Below are 19,558 nucleotides of genomic sequence, written 5' to 3'. Positions count from 1 at the left end.
GAACTTATATCAATTTATGCAGCTTAAAAAGTTAAAACTGTATCATGTTTATGTAGAAATAACAATAACCTAAATTAATTAACACTGTAAACATAATATTGTTTATTTTTAGTTCAGTTGAACATTATTCCAACCTAATTATAAATAACATTGCAAAGGGGTGGAAAATATCCGGAAACTTTCCAAAAACAATCCCTGGAATATTCCCAAAAATCCTGGAAAGCTTCCAAAATGTCTGAAATGTTTCTGAAATTTACTGGACATTTTTCACCTTTTTTGCAAAACCCAATTATAAATAACTTGGAATATGTTTGGTTGATTTATAATATTAATAATATAATATTTAATTATTGGTTATAACACTGCCTTACGTTTATTTTATTTATATTAAGAACAATATGTGACAATTTATTAAAAGAGTGTCTGTATCATAGACTGTATGCTCCTCACCCTCGGGTCTCTCATCAAAGTCCTCATCTTCCTCCTCTGAGCCCACGGAGTATTCTGATTGGTTATCTGAAATGTCAGCATGCCACTCTGTAAAATCAGATAGAAAAGAGCACGGTCAGTAATTAACCACAGTACAAAATATGTTTAGCAGTAGTCAAACAATTTCCATTCACCAGAACCTTCAAATAAAGCCAAACCAAAATCTTATATATCAGTTTGGCAATCCTCTCCAACAGTGGAAAAAGACAGATGTGATCGTTTCAAATTTGGCTCTTCTGTGGCAAAATGTTCTGTCTCTCCACTCATCTAACTCTGCACAAGCGTCCTGTTCAAATTCAGCTGTCAGAGAGAATGATTTAGTTCTACAGGAAAACACAGGGCTGTTTAAACCAAAATAAAAAACCCACAAATGTCAATTATTGAAGCACAGGCTGCCGTTAAACATTTAAAAAGGCCAGCAGATTGTTTTCTGTGCATATGTAATAAATTCTGCAGAGAAGATGCTGCAACATTTTGACCCTGCAGTTCAGGCATGCATGGATACACAAAGAAAAGTAAGTGTACCAACAGTTTATCTCAGTTATCACTGTAATTACGCAGAAAATCAGAAAACCAAAAACTCTATTTTGTTCCTTTCTGGAGAAAACCTCCTTTTTCGTTTCTGTTATTTGTCTTTTTCCTTACCATTTTGTTTTTCTCTTTTTTTTTGACACATAAATGAAAAGCTGCCACACTTGGGCATCCCCTGGGTGTTGTGGATGTTCCCATTTTTGAGTCAACTGCATGTGGCTGCTCTAACCTGACCAAAACAGCAGTCTATCTGGGATATAATCTATCTGTCCCACTCAATCAAAAGTAACGTAGTAAACCACACGCCAAGAATGAAGCTGCTACAAGATGTAATTTTGAAGATTTATATGAGATAATACGCTGCATTTATATGAGAAGCACAGACATGGTTTATTCTAATAAAAAGCAAGAAAAACTGGATAATTAAAATTCAGTGGGCTCCAGAAGTCTGAGAGCACACTGAAAATCTGGGATTCAAAATTCAATTTGACAAACTTAAAACAAAGAAACATTTTGACATGAGATAGAGAAATATTTCAGATGACTGACTCTTTTTTAGCCACTAATCAAATGATGGGGATTGTTACATAGATCATTCTTTGTCCAGACAGTCAGATGTTCTTACGTTTAATGCATAAGTTGATCTTTGGATTGTTCTCAAATCATTCTAGAGAACATGATCAAAAAAAAGAAAAAAAGAAAGTTCATGTAGTTCAAGTGCTGTCGTTACTGAAATAAACTGCAACATTGCACAGAAAGTACTCAAATTCATTTGTTTAACCTTTCACTTAAATTGTTATGTGGGAGAAGCTACCTTGGTCCTCCTGAGCCGCGTCATTGTAGTTGACCTGTTTACGGACTCTCTTTCCTTTGCCCAGATTTCGGGCCAGATCTTCCTGCTGCTGTTCATAGTGATGCCTCAAGAGTTTCTCCCAGTAATCAGGATCCACATTCTCTTCCTGCTTAATGATCTCTCTCTCGATCTCCTCAATCTGGACACAACAACAAATGAGATCTCCTTAATATCGCATTTGTTTTTCAAAGACACCAGTAATATTCTATGGAGACCAAGTCTCTTGCTTTTAAGATGTTTCTCCTGAAAAAAGACCCTAGTAATCTTCAGTATCCTAGTATAGAGTTTCCGAAAAGATCCAACATTTTTAATTACATTCATGCAAGACTAAATTATCTGAGACATGCTATACACGTTACTTTCATAACTCTATACTAATTACTGTATGCCAAAAATCTCTATCTCTAAGTCTATTTTTTTTGCACTACTGTTCAAAGGTTTGTGGTCAGTATGATTTTTTTTAATGTCTCTTATGCTCCCCAAAGCTAAATATATTTTATCCAAAATACAGTAAAACCGAAAGTATTGTGAAATATTATTGTGTTTATGTATTTTCAGATATACTGTAATTTATTCCTGTTATGGCAAAGCTGTTTTCTGCAGCATCTTTAGTCTCACGTGATCCTTTAGGCAAATTTTTCTTCCTTATTATCAATATAAGTGCTGCTGAATAATTTTGTCTAAAATTGAAAAGAGCAGCATTTATTTGAACTACGAATATTTTGCAACGTTATAAATGTACCTACTGTCACTTGATTTTAAAGCATTATTTTAGGAGAAACATCTCAGAAAAAGTTATACAAAAAATGTATTATATCTGAGGGCTCCAGTAAGTCTTGAAATTAAAAACAATATTTATTATTATTATAATTATAAAAAATCCTCTGGCAGGGAAAGTTAGAGACATACGTGGCACATACTTCAGACAGTTGTTAAATCAAAACATGCTTTATGGCTATTGTTGAAGTATTGTTGAGGTGATTAAATGTCGGTCATCTTTCAAATTCCTCAAAAGCCCCACTCTTATATACTCCACAAAAGCTCCTCCCACCTTGTCATCTTCTCTGACGGTGTACTGGGCCACCTTGAAGGAGCTCAGATACTCGTTCATGTTCTGCATGTCAGTGTCGTCTGTGGCGTCCTGGCTGCGGTCTAGCAAACGCTCGATGGCGGTACTGTCATAGTGAATTACACTGCTGTCATCCTCCTTATTTTCCCCCGCTGAAAACGAGAAACAAGCTGGTGAACCTTCAGTATAACAACATGTTGCAGAGAGTTACGGAGCAAGTTTTTTCACAACATTTCAACAACAAACAATTGAGTTCATTAATCTCAAATGAACTTCTCAATCCCACCCTCGATCTCATCCTTGAAAAGCTCCTCTGTGCCAAACTTGAGGATGTCGTCCAGCTCTTGTTTAGACATGGATCCAGCTTTTGAGCCCAGACCGGGCCGCACCACCAGGTGTGTGAGCATCATCTTTCTCTTGGCCACCTGAGTGATTCGTTCCTCCACTGAGGCCCGAGTCACAAACCGATATATCATCACTTTATTGGCCTGACCAATACGGTGAGCTCGGCTGAAGGCCTAAGATGAGACAAGAGATACGATTCGAAATATGTTTCTGTTTCAGTACTCAAACTGTCCTCTAGGTGGCACGTGACAAAGAAAACACCAGAACAAACCTGTCAGGTGAGACACTCCTCTGTTTTATATTTACCTGAATGTCATTGTGAGGATTCCAGTCAGAGTCGAAGATGATGACTGTGTCCGCAGTGGCCAAGTTGATTCCCAGACCGCCCGCTCGAGTAGAGAGAAGAAAACAAAACTGACACGCACCAGGAGCTGTGTGACCGACAGACAGAGAAATTTGAAAATATTATGTGGTAAGAATTTGCTAAGCCGTTAATATGGTTTATCATGAACTGTAAATACCATTATGTAAATATATCTATGTGGCTATCAGTGAGCAAGATGATACTATATACATACGACAGTGATGAATAAGAATGCAGGATGTGTCCCAAACAAGTCAAAATGAGAAAAAACTTCCTTAATTCCTTAAAGTTATATGAAATTGCTAAATGTGCGATTTGCTCATAAACTTTGGCCAACCAAAAAGTCATCAAGTCATTATAATAAATAACACAATCAATCAAACACAAACTCTCTCACCGGAGCACAATGCAAAAGATATAATTATAGCACCGCTGTTGTTCAAATGTTTATAAATACTTCAAAACGTTGTAATATTCAAATTCAACAATGACTCCAGACTTCATAAATGCTTTAAACAGTGATATGATGTCCCAACCGTGTCTGTCTTCAAGTAATTTTGCCCTTGTAAACTGCAAGCTTTGCTTACACGCCAATAAAATAAATCAACTGCCGTTTCGAGATAAGACGTTCGGCATTTGGCATAAACTTTCCTCCACATCTGAAAACAACTTACTCAACGGCTCCAAGAATGGATTGAGTCTTACAAACAATGAGATTCACATTTATCATCAACATTTGGACTGGGAAGAGAGAGCGAAGATGGCTTTGTGATGACATCTGAATAGCTATTAAAACCAAATCTCTAGCTGAGCATATCACCTTTCTTCATATCAGACCATCTAAGTACCACCTTATGTTTTAATATACATTTATTTACATTTATGCATTTAGCAGACGCTTTTATCCAAAGCGATTTGCTTTGCATTCAGGCTATACAATTTTTTTTATGACCTGAAAGCACCACAGGATCACAACTCGCCAAAACACACTACAGTAATATTACCTACTTAGATCATTTAAGTATATAAAAACATGTTTATCTGTTGCACTGCTCTTACCGTTGAATCTGTCGATGGCTTCCTGTCGGAGAGCTCCAGTGATGCCTCCATCAATTCGCTCATATTTATAACCCTCATAATCCAGGAAATCCTCCAGCAAATCCAGCATCTTGGTCATCTGAGGAGGAACCAGTGTAAGTTTAAATAAGATATAGTAAGAGGTGACGAAATCCAAATGCATGCAAAGTACCACGTCTGATCAAATCAGACCATCCAAGAAACACCTAGCTTGCCACGAGCTCCAAATGAGATTGTAATGATTAGAAACACAAAGCTATTCAATTTCACAACAAAGTTAAATTCAAACCACATATATTTTGCAATATTTTCACATTTCCAGAGATGTGCTCCAGACCACCTGGGGGCACTAATCAACCACAATTTGGGATCCTGTGTGCATTACAGCTTATTATGTGTAAAACACAAGCTAAGTGAAAGTATTCTCTTGTGTGTTTGTACCTGAGAGAACACTAGCACTCGGTGGCCTTGCTCTTTCAGTTTTCTGAGCATTTTCTGCAGCAGCATGAGTTTCCCAGAAGCCTTAGTGAGACCTGCACCTTCATACGCTCCACTTGGTGTTTTGGGAGCTTCCTGTAACACAAGACAATCTATGACACCCATGTGCACGATAAAAAAACCTAAACACTAAACAATACTATTAGCTAAACATTTTGAAAGCATCAAGCAAATCCAATTTTCTGACAGCAGGTGGCAGGATTTCACACTACTTTTTTGTTGTTGTTGTTGTTGCTGTCAGAAATACAGTGTGTGCTCTTACAGCAGAAGCGACGGGGAAGAGGTAGGGGTGGTTGCAGCACTTTTTGAGGTCCATCATAATGTTGAGCAGAGACACCTGGTTTCCTCCTCCCTTAGAATTCAGCGCCTCGAAATTACGCGTCAGAATGAACTTGTAGTATTTTCTGTTTAATACACAATGTGCACGTTAAAACATATGAAAAAGGCTAGCACGCATAGTAAGAAATGTATTTAAACAAATGAAATATTTGTATATTCCTACTACTGCTGATTATCTTGAGATAACACATACACGTCAAGACACTTTGAGGACTCACTTCTGCATGGGGCTGAGCTCCACTCGGACGATCAGCTCAGTTTTGGCCGGCATGTTCTTAAACACGTCAGCTTTGAGTCTCCGGAGCATGTGTGGGCCGAGCAGGTCGTGCAGTTTCTTAATCTGGTCCTCTTTAGAGATGTCTGCAAACTCCTCTAGAAAACCCTCTAGATTACTGAAGGACAGAGATAAAGCGATGTAGTCCAATTATTTTGAGGCTGATGTGCAGTGGCCTCAGAACGTATCTGAAGAGCCACACAAAAAATGTATATCATTGCATTATATAACATACTTCTTGGGACACTTTTACAGACTGTTTAAGCATATAAGTAAATGTGCTTTTATGCGTATGGTCATACTTGAAGCGGTTGGGCGTCAGGAAGTTCAGAAGATGGAAAAGTTCTTCCAGGTTGTTCTGGAGAGGAGTTCCTGTTAGAAGCAGCTTATGGTCTATCTTGTAGTCATTGAGTCTCCTGAAGAACTAACACACCACAACAACCATCTTCAGTTAATAAAACACACACACACACACACACACACACATACAAAATCTGAATTTCACTTAACTGGAAATATACAAGGTGCTTTCTATAGATTCATTATGAAACCATGATGTGCCAGTCTAACTAAACTATTTTATATTTTTTGCAAAACGTGTTCAATAATGAGTAAAATTAGTTGTTATTTAATTTCTGAATGTGTAGATTATTCTTAATATAGATCATCCTACCACTTTAAAGGTTTGGGTTCGCTACAGATTTTTTAAAAGTAATTAATATTGGTTTTAAGCAAGGACTCTTATATCTCAGTTATTACTAAATATTTTAGAACTTAGAAAAGTTACTTGTGCAACAAATGATCTTATTAAAATGACTTGTAAAAGATCATGTGACACTGAAGGCTGGAGTAATACCTGTTGAAAATTCAGCTTTTTCATCAAAAAGTTCATCATGCAAACAATTATTAATTTATTGCGTTTGATCAAATACATGCAAGTAAATGTGTAAAACCATAAGATATTTATTTTTCTTTTTTTTTTTTATAACCCCAAATTGTTTCTTAGATAGTGACTCATCGAATGAAAACATGTAATGGCTTTTTTATAATGGTTTATAAAAGTTTATATCTGTTGTCCTCAATCTACCCTGTTGCAAAGAACCCAAGAAGTTATTTCCTGTGCTGTATAGGATTAGGATGAATCACCCAAACACACACACACACACACACACATACTCTCTCTCAAACCAAACAAAACTTGGACACAAGCACAGGAAAACCTAACTAAGTTGGCGTACCTTGGACTGGTTGTTTTTGAGTCGGTGGGCTTCATCCACTACAAGACAGGCCCAGTCAACAGACTTGAGGACGTTCTGGTCTATGGTCACAAGCTCATAGGACGTCAACAACACGTGGAACTTAATGGGCGCTTCTCTCTAGTGGGATGATGGGTAGAAAATGAAAATAATGGTTAGAGTAAAATCACTTCTTCCTATAGCACCAGAATGACATCCTTTGCCTCTTCTCTTATACTATGGCTTCTCTCTTTCTGTCACATTTCTCTTCATTTTCCTTCTCACATTGTCCATCTTTGCATTTCACCTCCCAATCAGCAGTCATTACTTCCCCTTCCACGCTCATCTCCTCTCCTTCTCACCCGTAATTTGAAGGCTTTCTTTCCTCCCTTCACCGGCACGTCGTCAAAGGTGAATTCGTTCTCACGGATGATGGCTCGGCTGTCCTTGTCCCCGGTGTAAGTGACAACGTAGAAGTCAGGAGCCCACATCTCAAACTCCCTCTCCCAGTTAATGATTGTGGACAACGGTGCGCTCACCAGGAACGGCCCTTTAGTGTGTCCCTGGAGAGAGACATGGAAGAGACATGAGGTTTAGAAGTTTACATGTCATTTAAAATACACTTTTGTAACCTGAGCGTCACAGACCTCTTTTAATAATGAGTAGAGGAAAACAATAGTCTGGATGGTCTTGCCCAAGCCCATTTCATCAGCCAGGATGGTGTCTGTTCCCTGTGCCCAGGAGAACCGCAGCCAGTTCAGGCCCTCCAACTGATAGAGATGCAGCGTCCCTCCTGTCTCTGTCACAAAGTCCGGCTGCTCCTCGTACTTGATGGTAGGCTGAAAGCAGAGAGTTAGGTAGAGAACTTTTTAGAAGCAAGAAGGGTGGTCCTACATGCCCTAAAAGCTTGAATGAACTGAGGACTTTGTGTTAGAAAGCAAATGTAAAAAATAAAATAACATCAGAGCTATTTAAAATAGATGGCAAGGAGGCAGAAAAAGGTGGGAGGACCCAATTTTGTGGGCTATTGACAGGTAGATAGTATGAGAAAATAAAAGTGAATCAACAGCATAAAAGAGTGGCTCTCAAACTGTGATATGACACACAAACAATAGTTTTAAAAGCGGATCAGTCCTGCTCCTGAACGGCCAACGTCCAGTTTAGCTCCAAATCTGATAAAACACAACTGAACAAGCCAATCAAAATGAAAACGCCCTGGCAGGTGTGTTAGATGATAGCCCTCCAGGCAGCGCCGGCGCAAGCTCAAATTCTGCTCTAGGCCGAGCACGATCATGCCACCCCCACCTCACATTCATAATTAGGGATCCTTAAGATGCATGTAAACATTTTTTTTTTATCTATGAAATTACACTAAAATAAAAACGTGCAAGCGTGTTCTCAGAGTTAGTTTTTTTTTCATTCTGCAAAAAGGTGAAAAGGGTACACAATGCAACAGCTGCATATAATTTCTGTTTTATAGGCTAATAAATAGTGTACAGAATAAAACTTAACATGTGCACACAACTTTTTAGCTCACAAAACTGGAGATTTCGATTTTTTTCTTGACTGATACACACATTTACACACATTTCAGAAGCGTGCGCGTCGGGCTTTCGCAGCGAAGGGCAAACGCTTTGATTGCGTCCTCGAGTTTAACTTGTACTTCGGAGATCATTTTTATCAGTTTAAGCTTTGAGAAACTGCGTTCTCCAGAGCTCACAGTGAAGGGGAGAGTGAGAGGCACTCTCAATGCTACAAAAACATTTAGAAAAATTGATTCCATCCATTTTTCACAGATTAATTCACAATTAACACTGAAAAGAAAACAGCAGACAACTGAACCTATCAACAAATGGCGAGTTATTGTTATGTCTGTCCTTTAATTATCTAAGAAACTAGATGCTAGTTTTCACGAGGACAGGTTTGAGCTTCACTGAATGGCAAAATTTACATATTAATGTACTATATTATGACAGTGAAATTCTTTCTGAATATGATCATTTTGTTGTGTTTCTTTTTAGATGCTACTTTTTTGCCAGAGACTTTTTTGATCCACAGGCCTCCCATACAATATATAAGATATTTCTGATGTAATTTTGAAAAAAAAAATGCTTGTTTTAGAAGTTTTTCATTAACAGAAAATAAGAGTAGTGATATATTAAAATGTAATTTAATTTTACATTAATAACCTATTAATTAATATTAAATATATATTAATCATAAAAATATTATATTATAATATTCTTAAATATAATCATATTATAATAATATTAAAAATATGAATCATAATTAAATGAAATACTTCATTATATCCTCATACACTGGCTGAGAAGCACTGATCTAGCAGCCGCATGATTCATCTTAACTACAGGATATTACCCATTTTATAAAAATAAAAACTATTATACATTACATTTAAATATATGACCCGCTGACACCCTTCTGATTAAGCTGTACTTGTTTGACTTAATCACACATTTAAGTAAAAATGTTACTTTGCTTTAAAAATATTATTCCTGAACCACTGGAGTAAAAGAAAAGGCTGACACCAACATCATTAACAGGCGTGCATGGAGCTTCATCATCCTCCTCTCTCCTCCTCATCCTCCTTGGCTTCTCTGGGTCCTCCTTCATCACTTCTTCCCTATGAGAAAAAAAAAAAACGCTGCTTATTTCATCATCCGAAATGCATTGCTAGAAAACAAAGATTCTGTGAGGATTCAAACCCTTGTGACAGTTTTCTGAAACATAGATGCATGACTGCACCTGTGTCTCCAGTACAGCGTTTTGTGCGCGCTGAACTCAGGGATGTCCAGCTCATCTCTCTCCCAGGTGCACTGGTCATACGTCAGATCTCTCCATTTGACCAGGTAGTGGTAGTTGCCCTTCTTATCCACACTGTGCACACACATAAAAACAGTTATAATATTCTGACAGTATGTAGTATGTTAACACAAAAAACACTCACCTGTGATTGATTATCCTGTGCACCATCATCCACTCAGGCTTGATGCCATATCGGTAGTACTTCTCCTCCAGAATGGCGTATTGAGGGTCTTTGGCCCTCCGCTTCTCACTCTTCCCAGAATCCTCTTCTCCCCCGGAGCCGTAGTCCAGGCTGGGCGGCTCGTCCATGTCCGTTTTCCTCTGATAGTTCCGGAACATCACAGAGTGGAAGATCTCGAGCTGAGGAAGGACAGATATGGATAAGGGAAATGTCTGTATGTCGTTTAACAGTGATGTCTGGCTCACACTGTCTTACAGCCGCACCTGTAGCTCTGTGATCCAGGTGCAGTGCCAGTAGGACTGTCCCACGAGCTTCACAAAGAACTCTCTCTCTGGACGACCCTTCATAGGGGGAAGGGGCGGTGCATCAGGGGGTGCGTCTGGGGGCGGAGGGACAGGAACAGGGGGCGGGGGATCACCCCATCGCCAGTGCAGAATTTTTTGCACTCGCCCTTTGATTGGTGGACACTGAAAAACAAACAACAGAAGCTGCAGATCATATGAAATATTTCCACTAAACTGATCACTGATGAATCTGTAAAGCATTCATTACAAATTAAAATTCGCAAGTCTATTTTCCTTAAATAGTTCACCCAAAAATCTAAATTATGTCATTAATAACTCACCCTCATGTCGTTCCAAACCTGTAAGAACTCCGTTCATCTTTGGAACACAGTTTAAGATATTTTAGATTTAGTCTGAGAGCTCTCAGTCCCTCCATTGAAACTGTGTGTACGGTATACTGTCCGTGTCCAGAAAGGGAAGAAAAACATCATCAAAGTAGTCCATGTGACATCAGAGGGTCAGTTAGAATTTTTTGAAGCATCGAAAATACATTTTTGTCCAAAAATAGCAAAAACTACGACTTTATTCAGCATTGTCTTCTCTTCCGGGTCTGTTGTGAGAGAGTTCAAAACAAAGCAGTTTGTGATATACGGTTCGTGAACGAGTCTGTGACGAGTGGGGGCGGGGCCGAGGGACATGGGAGCGAGGCCGGTGGAGTGATTGGAGATGAACTACACCTGTTCGACCCGCCGGTCTCGAGGCCCACGGAGGAGATGGAAGGATATAAAACTGGAGCGACGACATTGAAGGACGAGAGAGGACCAGGCCTGGGCTTTTAGTTGTGTTTTGGTTTTATTTTGTGCGCATCAGTCGTCCGTGAGGGGCTGGTGTGCTGTTTTGTGTGTATTTTGAATTATTAAATGTTGTTTGATTGTCCGCCGGTTCCCGCCTTCTTCTTGCCGACGATTACAAAGGGTTTAATTCATTACAGAATCATTCGATGTAACCGGATCTTTTTGAACCAGTTCACCAAATCGAACTGAATCGTTTGAAACGGTTCTCGTCTCCAATACGCATTAATCCACAAATGACTTAAGCTGTTAACTTTTTTAATGTGGCTGACACTCCCTCTGAGTTTAAACAAACCAATATCCCGGAGTAATGCATGCACTCAAACAGTACACTGACTGAACTGCTGTGAAGAGAGAACTGAAGATGAACACCGAGCCGAGCCAGATAATGAACAAAAGACTGACTCGTTCACGAGTCAAGAACCGGTTGCATCGGTTTTTGGATCACCAGTGGATCACCATTCTTTCGGACAGTTCGATTCAATAAACTGGTTGAAGAAAACGGTTTACCGGTTCTTTTGCGCTCGACGTAATGGCGTCATTGGCGATGATTGCCCTTGATTCAAGCCTTCGGTTTACCCGCGCTCATAACACTAGCACAGAATCAATCACCAAAAGAATCAGTTCAGTTCAGACGCTCTGTGTGTCAGTCTGTTTCACGCTGAATCACACATGCGCAGTATCATCAGCTCCTCGGTTCTCGAATCGGGCGCGTCTGACAGAGACGGTTCTTGACTCGAGAACGAGTCAGTCTTTTGTTCATTATCTGGCTCGGCTCGGTGTTCATCTTCAGTTCTCTCTTCACAGCAGTTCAGTCAGTGTACTGTTTGAGTAAATGAATTACTCCGGGATATTGGTTTGTTTTAACTCAGAGGGAGTGTCAGACACATTAAAAAAGTTAACAGCTTAGGTCATTTGTGGATTAATGCGTATTGGAGACGCGAACCGTTTAAAACGATTCAGTTCGATTTGGTGAACTGGTTCAAAAAGATCCGGTTACATCGAATGATTCGTTCGCGAACCGGATATCACTAACTGCTTTGTTTTGAACTGTCTCACAACAGACACAGAAGAGAAGACAATGCTGAATAAAGTCGTAGTTTTTGCTATTTTTGGACCAGAATGTATTTTCGATGCTTCAAAAAAATCTAACTGACCCCTCTGATGTCACATGTGTAACCATTCTCTCCCGGGTCCTCTCCGCCGCTCGTCGGGGCTCGAACCTGGGTCTCCAGCATGGGAGGCGGACGCACTAACAAGGAGGCTAAATAGCTACAGCCACTAGCGTCTGTCGCCAGTGCGTCTCTTTGGATCGGGGAGTGAGGTTTACCTGCACAGCACTACTTGCTGGCCTCCGTTACATAGGGACTACTTTGATTATGTTTTTCTGACCTTTCTGGACATGGACAGTATACCGTACACACATCTTCAATGGAGGGACTGAGAGCTCTCGGACTAAATCTAAAATATCTTAAACTGTGTTCAGAAGATAAACGGAAGTCTTACGGGTTTGAAACAACATGAGGTTATTAATGACATAATTTAGATTTTTGGGTGAACTATCCCTTTTAGTAACCTAATAAATTACTTAATCTCTCAAGCCAAAACTAATTTTGCATCAAATTCAAATCAGCACAAGTAAACTAACTTACCTCAACTGAGCTATATTTTATTTTGTGTATTAAAATGACATAAAATGCTATATATATATATACACACACACACATATATATAAAGGTATATACACAGATGTAATTCATTCCTATCATTTATGCATACATTTATACCCACAATAAAATTATATTTTCACACATTTTTGCATATTTTAACAAAATTCCACCTCGACTGAAAATAAAATTACAAACATTCTGTTCACAACAAGTGATATTTACCTTGCATTGCTTTCTTTTCTTCACACATCACATGTCTCATATTTCATCTCAAGCATGCTCTTCACTGACAGTGTTGTCTCCATGGTAAGCAAGTACACTAACTTTTGGAAAAACTTTATTAGGCCCAAAATTGTTTGTTGTGGTGACTCCACAACTATGGGTCAGTAAGTCATTTATTTCACAATAAATATTGATACGGTTTATGTTTCTATTAGCATAGTTTTAAAATGTAGTTTAAAGTGTTTGGGTCTGAGATATGGGAAAAACAATAAACCGCGTAAAATATCAGTGCATAGTTGCATAGTTTTTAAGAGACTTCCAATACAACAAAAATAAATAAACATAAAGCCCTGTGACATAGCATTACTCACAGTGCAGCGTGGACAGAGCCACTCTCCGTTGGGGATCTCGGGCAGTGGGGGGTTCAGGCAGTGAATGTGATAGGAGGACGGACAGGAGTCACAACACAACAGCTCTCCTCCATCTTTACACACGCGACAGAACTCCATGTGATCATCTTCTTCCTCTCCTCCCAGCCCTGCCTCCACATCCCGGACATCGTCACACTCTTCTTCAAAGTCCTCAAAGTCGTCTTCCTTTGCTTCCCACTGGATCCCTTCTTTCTCCTGGAAAAACAAAAACATGCACTAAAATGCATACAATGAAGAGCCTATGAAGAAAAATGTATCTCATATTATACAAAAGACAACAATTTTTGATGTTTTTGATGACCTTCCCATATAAAATGTGGAAAAAGTATCAGATGGTGTCTGGTTTCAGTTTATAATCAGTCTGTAGTTCTGTAGGTTTGGGTGAATGTGACTCACGCAGTGAGGACAGCTCCACTTGCCCTCAGGGGCTTTCTCAAGCTCAGGCTCAAGGCACACCAGGTGGTACGCTCGAGGACAGGTGTCGCACAGAATGATCTCCCCTCCCTGCTGACACACCTCGCAGTAGTCCTGATGGTCAGTCTCATAGCCATCGCCATCCTCATCACCCAGCACTGAGAAAGAAACAGAGAGTGAGAGGCACAAAATCTATTTCAACTCTTTGAAGCATAATTGCATTAAAAAACGGTTTTAAACTATTAAAGGCACCAACATACTTCAAACGAAATCTAGGAACGAAATAATAAGTAATAAAAGTAAAGTTTTTATGTTTCAATACTTTAAAGCTGCTTGTTTTAAAGCAATCTACTGAATGAAGTGCTATATAAATAAACACAGTTTGACTTGACTAGAGCGCCGAATTACAGAGCTGGTGCAAACATATGCACATTGCTATGATCATATGCTTTCTTAACTACTCTTTTTTCACCCCTGTCATTTTTGTTGTGTGTTTATTTTGCTTTTGAGAGGAACGTGTGCAGCACATATTTACATATAATTTGTATAAACATCGCTGTCAGCAACGTGGGCGTAATCGATATACAGCTACAAAGGTATTCAAACAACTTCCTACACCTAAGCAAAGAAAAAAAGAACTTCGCTGTGAGTATATATATATGTACACTTAAAGGTGTACATCCTTCTTTTGTACTTACCTTAATTTTACAGTGATGAACCAAGAAACTTCAAATTGCAATCAACAATTTTGGAAAAGATTGGGTAAGATTACATTACATTCTTGTTTTCATGTCAAAAGGAGTTTTTTATTCAGTTCATACATCAGATGGTTAAGACATCATTTTTAAAGACAGATCCAATAGAACAAGGAAAGGTAAACATCTTACCCTTTTTCTTCTTTTTTGCCGGGCGACCCCTTTTGTTCTTCTTGACCCGTCCCGAGCTGTCAGAGCGTACTGAAGAACTGTGAACGCTGGAGTTCTCCTGCTCAGAATCGTCCTCATCCACCTCCTCGCTCTGAATTACAACCACACACAAGATCAAACACAACCACTGCACCCAACATGTGCAGACGTATTACACACAAACTCTCACCGAACTGCTCTTCTTCCTCTTGTTACCAAGAGCTCCCAGTTTAATACGCAGAGGAGCCATTTTCTTGGGCTTTGGCTTCTTCTTATCTGAGACGCGAGGACTCTTACTGCGTTTCTTATAGCCAGGACCTGACGAAAACCAATAGATAGGCAATATTGACATGAAACCAAATTTTGTCCAGATGCATTAAAAATAAAACACAAAAAACTAAAATCAGTAGTTTAAAAGTGCTTTTAGGTGAATTTAGGTATTATGAATATACATTTAGAGAATTCTATGAAATTAGATTTAAAAAATTTAAATATTAACTTTAAATGAGTGCAAATGCAAACTTAATGTAAAAAATATGGGATATGAGCATGAAAGGCTATACTCTGCAGGTCTCTCTCTCTGATTTTTTCTTATTTTAACTTTCCCTGACAAAATATTCACTTGCAAGCTAAAACAAAATAAATAATATAGTTATCGTTTTTTTTGTTTTTGTTTCTGAACCATATCATTTTGTGCTGTAATATATAAGCTTATTGCACTCAAATTTTAGATAGATTTTTCAATAATTTTTTTTTTTTAAGAAGAAGAAAACAATAATTCTAAACGTGGGTTTATCAGATTTCATTAAGTTCCGATTTTCAACTGCATGCAAATGCGTGAATATTTAAACGAGGAAGTGCCTCATGTAAACATAACATTTCAATAAACCTGTAATACAAAACAATTGTTTTAATGCACTGTGAGTAACAAACTGGGGAAAATATTATCAGTTTTTATTTTTTCCTTTATCACCTGTAGTGTATTAAAAAAAAAATCAACAGCAAATCACCATCAGCAGCCCTCAGCCCCACAAAAACACACATTTTGGATTAAACAAAGTGAATTAACAAGTCCTGTGCTGAAACCCACGCAGCTGCCCATGCTCTGGACCTCTCACCTTTGCCCTCTTTGGTCTTGGCCTTGCGAAGTGGTGGTGGCTGAGGTGGAGGTTCAGGGGAGGCTGTTGCTGCAGAGACCTGCTCAGCAACGGCTGCTGCAGCGGCGGCTGCGGCGGCAGCGACGGCAGCTGCCGAGCCTTTAAATGGATTATTGGAGCTGAACTCCCTCCATTTGGCCCCCAGAATGGTCATCATCTTGGACATGGGGATTTTAGGGTTCTTCTTAGCAATCATGGGTCTGGAGAGGATCATATGTTTACAGAATTGTTGCTGCAAAGGAACTACAATGTATGAATCCAGGTCAGTACCTCATGAACTGGCTGAAGGCTTTGTAGTTGGTTAGTGTGCGGTAATCTTCTTCTGTGAAGGTGTGATCGACATCCTCCAGTCCCCACTCCCTGGCCAGCTGGGCTGACGTTTTCATCTCTACTGGCTGGAAGAAAGACTTCATCATATGGCTGTCACAGTGTGGATGAGTAATAAATATCTGGAAACATCTGAGCCCTAGACTCCACTACATGTTAACTGGATCAGTAATTATGTGTGTTGTACATTGTCGTGGACATGCAACAGCAAGAAGTGCCATGTCACAGTTTATACTTGTCATAATTTCTGGATGCAAGTGCAAGAACAACCTCTGATGATGTGTTTGCATATGTGTTCGGGAATGTGAGAGGTTTTGTCTGCAAACACATTATATTGAGGATAATTTCTTGCATATACAGTACTAACACCAGCTCAGCTGCGATTCATCTTTTGGTAAACTGTAAATACTAACAGCTATTTTTAAACGTATTCAAGGGATATAAAAGCAATTTCTATCTATTTATTGTAAATAGACACTCCGTGAAATTACCTAGTACCCATTAACTCCTATTTAAGATTGGCATTATCATTTTTATGTAATTATTTAAAATACTGATTTGCATGGGATAACTTGCTTGATTTCAGTACGGACCAAAAACTAAACACCTTCTTACATTAATACCAACAACAGCAAAACAGTTTTACCACTCCAATTTAAATAAACTAATTCAGCTTTACACTTTATATATGTTTGATTTGGATACAGAGGAGAATAAGGAGAAGTACACAACCTGTATCAGCAAAGCGGATGGGAAATAGCTTGCAACTCTGCAGGCAGAGCAAGAAAAGGCATAGAAAGTGCTAAAGAATAACCTTTGTGGTCTCTTCGTGTGTGCTGTCTTCATCCTCTTTCTTCTTTTTCTTGGTTTTCTTCTCTTTTTTGTCCTTGTGTTTCTTCTTCTTTTTCTTCTCTCCTCCATAATTGCTGGCAGCACTGTCAGAGTTCACGGCATAGTCCGAGTCTCTTTCTACATCACTGTCCTGCAAGAGACAGAGAAATAAAACAGAAGCTTCAGAGCAAATAATTAGAACGGTCACTATAGTCCATTCTTTAAAAAAACAAAAAACCTATAAAAATTATTTCATTTAAATGAGTGCAATCATAGTATATGATTGCAGAAATGATATCATAGTAATAATCATAAAAATTATCTCCATTCAATGGACTTTATTCTGAAAATATTGACATACAAGATTTATTGCTATTATATTTGTAGCTTGATTAATAATCATTTGACAGCTTGCAAATTACTATTTAATAAAGGTTTAATTAAAAAACAGTGCACTTCAACATTAAGAGAGAGAAAATTCAGCAACAACATACTATTTTTTTGCGCTTGCGTGCTTTGGCCATCTTCCCCTCCTTGTCCTTGTCTTTCTTTTTCGTCTCTTTCTTTTTTTGGGGGCCTCGTTTCTTTTTCCCCAGGTTGTCCCTGTCCGATGTCTCACCATCATCTAAGTGAGAGAGATGCGGGGAAATGAGGGAACATGGGAGGACTGACGAAATTAAAGTGACCATAATTCTATGCAAACCCTCTGAGGTATCCATCAAATAATTTCCCACTTCAATTATTGAACAACATGAGAGGTGCAGTGTGGAGACCAATACCGTCACACAGGAAATATAAGTCATTCCACTTCTGACTTGAACTAAGCTGTAGGACTTAATGAATTAGTCTCACAAACATGACCTAATTACGACTCTCCGAAAGCTATTTACGGAGTGAATTTGAAGACCATGATAAATATTGTATGCAGTGCTCCATAAGATGAGAATTTAGTGTCACTGTGTGAGCTGAAGAAATTACTTTAAGTAAAAATATTTGAGGAATAATGAAATGATGCAACTTCTTTCACAAAATGTTCAAAATGTATATTTTTCTTTAAAACACCCAGCCAGCTCACCTAAAAATGTGCTAAAAATGTTTCACATTACATAGTCCAAATAAGGTACCTGTATAATGACAAGTCTGACATGCTTCCATAAAAGGCGCTTTGACAAAGACATTATCTTTCAGAAAGGCAAAGTGGAGTTAAACAGCTCGAGTCATGTGACTGTTTACAGCAGTCATGTAAAATCGTTCAGATGAAACCAAATCAGTCTGTTCTTTCATTTAAAGCAAACAGCTCTGTGCAGAACACGTGAAAAGCTCCTTTTTTTCCTATTTAAATTCAAAAGTACATTTATAATTACATTTATAATTTAAAATATAATTAAATCAACCTGACTGCATTAGTTGACACCAAATAAGTCATATAAAAAGATAGAAATACTTCCTCACTGTAACAAGTAGTGTACCTTCTCACTTTTTACTCTGTATCATTCACCCTGATACAGTTTGTTTGTATAATGCAGATATCAGCATTCCATGTTTGACATCGCAGATTAGAACTATTACCGCTGCGCTGCGATAAACGTTCGATGTGATTGTGTGTTTGTTGCAGGGGCGCGCAAGCAGAGCACTTTCCCCGCGCGCGCTGCAGCCAGGGGCGGCAGTAGCACGCACTCGGGGCTCGGTGATTGAGAGGCCACGAGCCGAGCTGAGGCTCCCCTCTTCATGAACTCCTGTACCTGGGGAGCAGACCACCAGATGAACCGCAGCTGAAGGTCGTGGGGTCGAGACGGGACGCGCGTGCCAACTGATTCACAGTGCGCGAGACAGCGGTTTTACGCACCCAACGGGGCCCAAAATATAAGACCACAAACAACAGCACAGCTACAGAGTGTGATATAAAAGTTAAAAGTTAAAATAACAATTTGTTTTTTAAAAAGTAAAATCTTACAAAACAATGCAATTGCATAAGGACTAACTAATGTGACAGACCAGCATGCTTTGAGGCTTTTCATTCTGTGTGGCCGGCGCTATTGTGATCGACTAAATAGTGGAAACTTTTGACTCATCACTATCGGTTGATGTTATGCCATAGATATATACATAATAATTTAACGCTTTATTGACATGTTCCCACACTCAAAAAAGCCTGAGGGATCATAACAGCGTACAAACTGGCGTTTTGCAAAGTGAAAGCCTCGCTCTGCCCTGTCCTGAACCTGGCGGTAGTGGGTCGGGTCAAGTTTATTTACATTGTCACAATCAAAGCTGTAACATTAGTCCTGACGCGCACGCCTCTTTAGATACATGCATTGTCATGTTATTCTTTAACTGCTCAAGTGCCAAATAACTGTAGCCCTCGGGGCAACCACAAAACGACAA

The 19,558-nt window shown here is 38.9% G+C and overlaps 1 protein-coding gene across 2 annotated transcripts in view; it reads right to left on the bottom strand.

Annotated features, from left to right (window-relative positions):
- The window catches only part of LOC132116437 (chromodomain-helicase-DNA-binding protein 3-like), a 47,955-nt gene that overhangs the window by 27,776 nt on the left and 621 nt on the right, over positions 1-19,558 (bottom strand). For both annotated transcript variants that reach the window (XM_059525256.1, XM_059525246.1), the window contains exons 2-26: positions 17,668-17,798; positions 17,157-17,324; positions 16,286-16,410; positions 15,977-16,215; positions 15,049-15,176; positions 14,841-14,970; positions 13,936-14,111; positions 13,480-13,734; positions 10,345-10,548; positions 10,043-10,260; positions 9,841-9,972; positions 9,628-9,718; positions 7,722-7,913; positions 7,437-7,637; positions 7,078-7,215; positions 6,142-6,263; positions 5,784-5,957; positions 5,489-5,630; positions 5,170-5,301; positions 4,711-4,828; positions 3,594-3,718; positions 3,229-3,460; positions 2,925-3,094; positions 1,835-2,012; positions 451-537 (exon numbers count right to left, since the gene is read on the bottom strand). In XM_059525256.1, coding sequence (XP_059381239.1) covers positions 451-537; positions 1,835-2,012; positions 2,925-3,094; positions 3,229-3,460; positions 3,594-3,718; positions 4,711-4,828; positions 5,170-5,301; positions 5,489-5,630; positions 5,784-5,957; positions 6,142-6,263; positions 7,078-7,215; positions 7,437-7,637; positions 7,722-7,913; positions 9,628-9,718; positions 9,841-9,972; positions 10,043-10,260; positions 10,345-10,548; positions 13,480-13,734; positions 13,936-14,111; positions 14,841-14,970; positions 15,049-15,176; positions 15,977-16,215; positions 16,286-16,410; positions 17,157-17,324; positions 17,668-17,798 — 4,008 coding nt within the window. The remainder of the gene's footprint in view (positions 1-450; positions 538-1,834; positions 2,013-2,924; positions 3,095-3,228; positions 3,461-3,593; positions 3,719-4,710; positions 4,829-5,169; positions 5,302-5,488; positions 5,631-5,783; positions 5,958-6,141; positions 6,264-7,077; positions 7,216-7,436; positions 7,638-7,721; positions 7,914-9,627; positions 9,719-9,840; positions 9,973-10,042; positions 10,261-10,344; positions 10,549-13,479; positions 13,735-13,935; positions 14,112-14,840; positions 14,971-15,048; positions 15,177-15,976; positions 16,216-16,285; positions 16,411-17,156; positions 17,325-17,667; positions 17,799-19,558) is intronic.

Source organism: Carassius carassius, chromosome 3 (assembly GCF_963082965.1).
Source record: "Carassius carassius chromosome 3, fCarCar2.1, whole genome shotgun sequence".
In the NCBI taxonomy this organism is placed as follows: Eukaryota; Metazoa; Chordata; class Actinopteri; order Cypriniformes; family Cyprinidae; genus Carassius; species Carassius carassius.
The sequence above is the reverse complement of the archived record's forward strand: the minus strand, read 5'-3'. Positions and strand labels throughout refer to the sequence as shown.